Source organism: Pteropus medius, unplaced genomic scaffold, assembly GCF_902729225.1.
Source record: "Pteropus medius unplaced genomic scaffold, Ma_sr-lr_union100, whole genome shotgun sequence".
NCBI lineage: Eukaryota > Metazoa > Chordata > Mammalia > Chiroptera > Pteropodidae > Pteropus > Pteropus medius.
Genome location: NW_024354569.1, coordinates 439,396 through 447,367, shown reverse-complemented (window position 1 = coordinate 447,367; position 7,972 = coordinate 439,396). Strand labels below are relative to the sequence as shown.

The 7,972-nt window shown below is 37.4% G+C and overlaps 1 protein-coding gene and 1 pseudogene across 1 annotated transcript; both read left to right on the top strand.

Annotated features, from left to right (window-relative positions):
* Positions 1–1,018: 1,018 nt before the first annotated feature.
* On the top strand, positions 1,019–1,957 carry LOC120596730 (olfactory receptor 1052-like). Its single transcript, XM_039855196.1, has one exon. It carries the CDS (start codon positions 1,019–1,021, stop codon positions 1,955–1,957), a length of 939 nt encoding a protein of 312 aa, XP_039711130.1.
* A 4,283-nt stretch (positions 1,958–6,240) lies between these two features.
* On the top strand, positions 6,241–7,183 carry LOC120596729 (olfactory receptor 5W2-like; annotated as a pseudogene).
* Positions 7,184–7,972: the final 789 nt, after the last annotated feature.

Genomic DNA, 7,972 nt, shown 5'->3' with positions numbered 1-7,972 from the left:
GGGATTTTCATAATTTGTCTTACACATCTGATTTGTTGGTGAATAGATCATATGGATCCTGGCAGATTAGGATGGAGGGACTCACTCTCTAAACTGTAGTCCCTTTCTTGTCCCTCTGCCACCTCTGCTACTAGTATCCTTGGGCTGATTAGGTCCCAGATGTTATTTAGAATCTCCTCGAAGTAAAAGCAGCTGACAAAGGAAGTGTTTTTGACCCTGGCATATTCTTGACTGCGCGCACTGGCATATCGCTCATGAAGACCCTTGCACCCTATTCTACAGCAAACATCACCCTCCCTGCTTCAGTGGGTCCAGAATCACAGACTGTCTCCATCCCTTATTTCTTGAGGCTGGATAGGATGAGGGGATAATGGGAAACAGCAATATACATCCACGGTATACATTGGTATACCATGGAGCTATATCAAAGATATATCCATGAAGCTGCCATAGTTTTGCCTGCTCCATAATTTTGAATAATGAGAGAAAACAAGAGAATATATTATTCGAACTTCTCGCTTAACTATGCTTCTCTGTTACAGGATATGACAATATTTCTACTAAATTTTAAAAAAACGGGAAGAACTATTTTATCTGAAGACGTTGTTATCTGGAAGAACTAATCATAAGAAGTACTTTCTCAACTCTTGAGGACATTAGTGTCTTTATCTATAAGATAAAAGTAGGAAAAATTATCATATTTGGTAATAACGTAAATCTAGGTATGGAAATAGCATAATTTAATTCCGATGAAAGTGTGTTGTAACTCTATACAATACTATACAATTTTTGGCAGTATTATTATCATTATCATTTTATCAACTTATTGATATATTTGTTAAATTAGATATATTTCCAGGGAAGTCAATTTAAATTTTTTTAAAAGACAGTGTTGTTTATCTCTTTTTCTAATTACTGAGAACGGGAAAGGACCAGTAGTTTAACTATTAAGACAGTAAGACGGTGTTAACCCGCCACTTCCGTTTCTTTCACAACCAGGGGCTTCCAGAACTCAGTGATGGCTGTTGAGAACTGCACCATGTTTACTGACTTCATATTCGTAGGACTTTCTGGCAGACGGGACGTGCAGCTGGGCCTCTTTGTGCTCTTTCTGCTGGTTTATGGCATCACTGTGATTGCCAACGTGGGGATGATCCTGCTGATCAGCTCAGACCCCAGACTCCACACGCCCATGTATTATTTCCTGAGCAATCTGTCTTTCTGCGATGTCTGCTACTCCTCCACGGTCTCTCCCAAGATGCTGGTCGATTTCTTATCTGAGCAAAAGAGAATTTCATATAATTTCTGTGCAATGCAGATGTATTCTTTTGGTGCCTTTGCAGATGTGGAAGGTGTCATGTTGTCTGTCATGGCATATGATCGCTACGTAGCCATTTGCAATCCACTTCTTTATACAATTACCATGTCCAGGAGTGTCTGCACACAGCTGGTGGCCATTGTGTACATCCAAGGTTTGGTAGATTCAGCAATCCACACCTGTTGCACATTCCGATTGTCATTCTGCAATTCCAATGTCATCAATCACTTTTTCTGTGACTTCCCACCCTTACTAGCCCTCTCCTCCTCAGATACAACTATCAATGAGATAGTGTTGTTCACTTACGGTGGCTGTATTCTTGGGTTCAGTATTGTCACTGTGCTCCTCTCCTACAGCTACATCATAACTACCATCCTTAGAATGAAATCAGCAGACGGGAGACACAAGGCCTTCTCTACCTGTGCCTCCCACTTAACCGCTGTGGCTATGTTTTATGGGACAGTCTTGTTCATGTATTTCCGACCCAGCTCCAGTTACTCCATGGACACGGACAAAATAGCCTCTGTTTTCTACACAGTTGTCATCCCCATGTTAAACCCACTGATCTACAGCTTAAGGAATAAAGATGTGAAGGGTGCCCTGAAAAAATCAATTAGCACTAAATTATGTTCTGGGTGAAACTGTGTTTTTACCCCAAAGTGTGTATTGATAGATTCTGAGAGCTCACGTTCAGGTACTTTGACATAGCTTCTTGTAGCATCCCCATACAAACTTCTGGATATTTCGCCTTTGCGCCTAAACTGAGTGCAAGAAGGAGTAACTATTGGTCTTAGTTTTCTCTCCAAACTAAGCGAAAGTAATAATATTTTCTTTCTGCTCTTTTGTAGAGAGGATCTTTTTATGCCGACCTTCTCTGTTCATGAGTAAGGCCCAGTGAGATATCAAAGAAATAGCAACCACGACCTCCCCCACGCCCACCCCTTATCAATTCAAAGTTCCCTCTTTAAGGTTCCTTTAAATATGTATACATATAATGAGGTTAATAAACTTCCTCGGAGGGTTAGTGGGTTAAATTAGGCTACTTGTCTCCTTTCTGTGTACCAATATCACCCTACTTAGAAGTATGTAAGCAATAAATCAATAAATAGAAATATATTGAAAATCTCTTGCCCTAACTCAAAGTTTCATGAAGGCACATTCCTTTTCTGTCTTGTTCACTATCCTTTCTGCTTTGCTATTTACAATTGCCTAGCTCCAGGGTGCCATTTAAAACTATTTTTAATAAATTAATGAATGTAACCTGAAATATGATAAGAAAAGGAATTATCTTTTTAACTTTCTTCTAGAATGTTTATCTTAGATGATATATCTATCTGTACTTCTTGCCATTTGGCTTTGGCTGTGATAAAATTAAGGGAAAATAATCATTTGATATGAAAATCTTCTTAGATCCAATATTCACTAACATGATGGCCCATTTATATCAGCAGTCGACCCATGATAAAAAGTTCTAGATTTGTATTACACCTCACAGTGCACATTAGTCTGTGGATTTCCTTTCTGGTCTTCACTCTGGAGAACAAATATAGTGCTCTAGACAATTGTAAAGAAACTGCATAAATGGAATTTTGGGATAAAGGACCTGGATCTTCTACTAAGGCCAATGGAAAAGAGGACTTTATTTTACTTCGTGTAATCATCCATTCTACTAGTTAAAAGTTAAATGAATTTAAAAGCTGAAAGATCCAACTAATGTAATTTAAGTTAGAAGGAAGATTTATTACTTTAATAATGTTTTCAATAGAAAAAAAAGAAAAAAAAGACCAAATAGTATTTACGTTAGTATTACATTTGTAATGTTCTATATTTGCTCTCCAGGTATCTGTGAAATAAATGCACTATATCGTAAAAAAAATTTTAATAGTAGTCATTGCTCTATAGATAGATACTAGATAAACCTATAACTTATTCCAAAAACCAGATGAAGTGCATATGTTGTTGGCACTCTAATCAATTAAGAATTTATCCACTTATGAAGAGCATAACACAATTTCAGGTTCACAAGAGCATTCATTTTATTTTAGGTTGTTTTCAAGGAAAGAGCACAGAGGAACTCTTCTAGGTTCAAGCGGGCAGTGATGGGATATAGAAAGTTTTTTTTTAAAATCCTCTTCCCTAACTTTATAGATTCCTGTTGTGCAAAAAATGAACTGTTATGTACTTCAAAACATCCTAAGAATCAAACAACACATTAAAAACGTAATTTTCAGCAGGTTCCTAGTATTGAATTACTATTTGAAGAGAGTTTTAAACAAATAAAAATATTTCATTATCTCTTAGACATTTTCTAAAGACTTTGATTTAATAGATTTCACATATGATTAGGATACCAGGATTTTTTATATATTCATTTTAAGAAAATGATCATGATGAAAAAGGTTTAAGATAAAACATAGACTTTGAAGTGACTCTGACCTGAGTTCCCATCTGTATATATCTTTTACTTGTCAGTTCTCTGACCTTAACCAATTAACTCCCTATCAGGGACTACATTCCTAGTGCTGACAGAAAAAACTGGTATTGCTCATGGCATCATGCCTTATTCTGTGGTCGAGGCCTCATTACTCACAGATTTGGGCAACATCATATTAAACTGACTTTTCCAATCAAGAACTAAAGGCCAAAAAATAGACATTGTTGAAAAGTTTTCAGGCTCAGTTTCATCCTTTCTTAGGAAAGCAGTTTTTGACTAATTCCTTTTCTAAAGGCATGTTTGACATCTTTGTTCCTTAGACTATAAATTATGGGGTTTAACATAGGTATAATCAATTTATAGAACACAGTTGTCAATATCCAGCGAATGACTAGTGCTGGGACACAAATAAATGAAGATGAGAGTATCATGGTAAATAGTGACCACAGTCAGATGGGAAGCACAAGTAGAGAATCCTTTTCTTCTTCCCTTGGCAGAACCCATTTTAAGAATAGCTGCTATGATGCAGACGTAAGAGAGAAGAACTGTTAGAAAACAGATACCCTCTACCAAACTAGCAAACACTACCAGAACAATGTCATGCTTGTAAGTGTCAGTGCAGGACAGAGAGAAGAGTGGGGAGATGTCACAAAAGAAATGGTTAATTTCTTTGGAGCAAAAAGACAGATGGAACGTATTGGCAGTGTGAATTACTGAGCTCATGGTGCCCCCCAAAAATGCTCCAATAGCAAGCAGGCAACAAATCCTCTTGGACATAATAGCAGTATAAAGCAGTGGATTACAGATTGCTATAAATCGATCATAGGCCATGGCAGCCAGGAGGAAAGATTCCGTGTCAACCAAAGAGCAGAAAAATACAACTGTGCAGCACAGCCATTGTAAGAAATACTCTCCTTATCAGAAACCAAGTCCACAAGTAACTTGGGGGCAATGACAGAAGAGTAGCATGCATCTACAAAGGACAATATGCAGAGGAAGAAGTACATAGGAGTGTGCAAGTGGGGGTTGGTTGTGATTAACAATATCATCCTAAGGTTCCCCATCAGGGTAACAGAGTAGATGGAAAAAAATACAGCAAAAAGAACACTCTGGCATTCTGGATGGCCGCTAAATCCCAAGAGAAAGAATTCGATTTTCACAGTGCCGTTCTCCGACACCATTCTCTGAAGTTCTCCTGGACTTCTGCAGTTTTGACAGAGTAATAATGGCAATATTAAAAATAACCTCAACATAAACCAAAAAAAAAAAAGAAAACAAAATGAACAAAAGAAATAGAAGAGTAATTCTAAATCTACTTGAGCATCTTAATAACTCTTAGGCATGTCTACAGTTAATGGAGAAAATATATAGATTTGTAATTTTTAGCTATAGTGATAAATTATCACCGATTTCTTAAAGCTATTGTAGTCCACATTAAACGGTGACACCATCAAATCAGTAGTTGAACCGTAAATGTGGGCTTCGGTCTTTCTTCAATTATTTCATCTTTCACCAATATCAAGTAATAGTTAACCAAAGTGTCATATAGCAAACTCTGAATAAATAGCCCCTGTTCCCATTTGTGTTGTTTTTATTTCTACAACAGATAAAGTACTCTGTTCCAAGTGAAGCCTTGTATGGGCAGAGGAACAGAAGTTCTATATTTCTCACCTTGAGATGTGACTTCACCTCTGAGGAACAAAAGAACTCCTTAGAATTGTTTGACATCCACTGAAAAATAGAAAGAAGATTCAGAAGTAGTTATAAATGTGACCGAGTCCTAGCTTTGTCACACAGCACTTGTGAAACCTTGCCAGGCCAATTAATCACTGAGTTTCAGTTTTATCATTTATTACACAAGAACAATAGTTCCTTTCTTATCACATTATGTGTTAAATGAAATTCCTTCTCCAGCCTCCATATCCTCACCGACGTTTGACTTTTATGTTCACAAGCGGGAAACGTGGCAATTCTATTGTAAGTGTCAGTGCAGGACAGAGAGAAGTGTGGGGAGATGTCACAAAAGAAATGGTTAATTCCATCTGTCTTTTTGCTCCAATATAAATAAACTATTTTATTTTATCTGGAATCCAAGCTATAGAATACAATTAGAGAAATCCTCAAGCTTATAATTTATTCAATTCAACCCAGGCAATATGATAATGATAACCAGGAATGTTTCCATATCCTAGTAGTGAAAAATAGTAAAAGATGTAGACTAAGGCTCATCTATCTACGTCTCTGATCTACCTCTGCCTTTTCTTGTCTTTGCCTCACAGTGCAAATCCATAAATTATAGATAACTGATAGCATTTTATGTGACATGTGTCTATAGCTATTCACATTTTTAAAAGACAGTGTTGCTTATCTCTTTTTGTAATTACTGTGAAAGAGAAAGGATCAGCAATTTACTGTTAAGACAGTAAGATGGTGTTAACCCCCTACTTCCGTTTCTTCTTTCACAACCAGGGGCTTCCAGACCTGAGTGATGGCTGTTGAGAACTGCACTGTGTTTACTGACTTCATATTCGTAGAACTTTCTGGCAGACGGGATGTGCAGCTGGGGCTCTTTGTGCTCTTTCTGCTGGTTTATGGCATCACTGTGATTGCCAACGTGGGGATGATCCTGCTGATCAGCATGGACCTTAGACTCCACATGCCCATGTATTATTTCCTGAGCAATCTGTCTTTCTGCGATGTCTGCTACTCCTTCACGGTTTCTCCGAAGATGCTGGTCGATTTCTTATCTGAGCAAAAAAGGATTCCATATAATTTGTTTTCTTCAGATGGTTTTTTTTGGGTTCTTTGCAGACGTGGAGTGTCTCATGTTGGCTGTCATGGCATATGATCACTACGTAGCCATTTGCAATCCACTTCTTTATACAGTTGCCATGTCCACGAATGTCCACAATTTGTATCCAGCTTGTGGTCATTGTATACATCGAAGCTTTGGTGGATATGACAATCTTCACCTCTTGACAATTCGATCGTCATTCTGCAGTTCAAATATCATCAATCTCTTTTTCTGTGATGTCCCACCGTTACTAGCCCTTTCCTCCTCAGACACATCCCTCCCTGAGATAGCATTGCTCATTTCCAGTATCTATATCGTGGGGTGCAGCATCATCACTGTGCTCCTCTCCTACAGCTACATCATAACTACCATTATTAGAATGAAATCAGCAGAGGGGAGACGCAAAGCCTTCACTACCTGTGCCTCTCACTTAACCACTGTGGCTATATTTCATGAGACACTCATTTTCATGTATATCCGTTCCAGTTCAACTTACTCCATGGACACAGACAAAATGGCTTCTGTATTCTACACAGTTGTCATCCCCACATTAAACTCACTGATCTACAGCTTAAGAAATAAAGATGTGAAAGGTGCCTTGAAAAAAGCAATCAGCACTAAATTATGTTCTGGGTAAAACTCTATTGTTACCCCAAAGTATTTACTGGAAGATTCTGAGAGTTGCAGTTCAGATACTATGACAGAGTTTGCTGTAGTCTCACCAATACACCTCCGATGTCTTTCCAATTACTTATCATTATGCCTAAATTGAATGTAGGGAACAGTCATTATTGATCTTAATCTGCTCCCAACTAGGAAGAGTGTTAATAAATTCACTCGTAAAAAAGGCATTTTTATACATCTCTGTTTGTGGGTGTGCCCCAGTGAGATACCATGAGCAGAGCAACCCCTCTAACCCTTCAGTTCCACTTGTCTTTCTCATGTTTCCATTTTTTTAAATGAGTTTAATAAACTTGTTCAGCCCAAAGGTAGTGTTAATGGATTCATTTAGGTTTGTTCTATCCCTCCTATGAAACAGTGTTAGCCTATGAATGTTCCATCATAATACTTAGAAGTATATAAGTGGTAAATTAATGAGAAAAATTAAAAAGCTCCTGTCCTCCCTCAAAGTTCCATTAATGCAAGTCCCCTTTCTCTCTTGTTTACCAATGTTTCTATATTACTATTTATTATGCTCATCTCCAGCATACCATTTAAAAACATTTCTTGAATAAATGAAAGACTGTTCCCTACAAAATTAATGCATTCAAGACTTTGTAAATTTTTTTTAAAACTTCATTTGTTTTATTGTGTTCTAGTATGTTCATCCTAAACTAAACCCTTCTATAATTCTTGTCTTTCAGCCTAGGCTGAATAAGTATCAGAGACAAGATTCATTTGATGTAGAGAACTTCTCAGATCCTCT

Coding starts and splice junctions, on each gene's coding strand:
- LOC120596730 (XM_039855196.1), top strand. CDS start 1,019: ATGGCTGTTGAGAACTGCACCATGTTTACTGACTTCATATTCGTAGGA.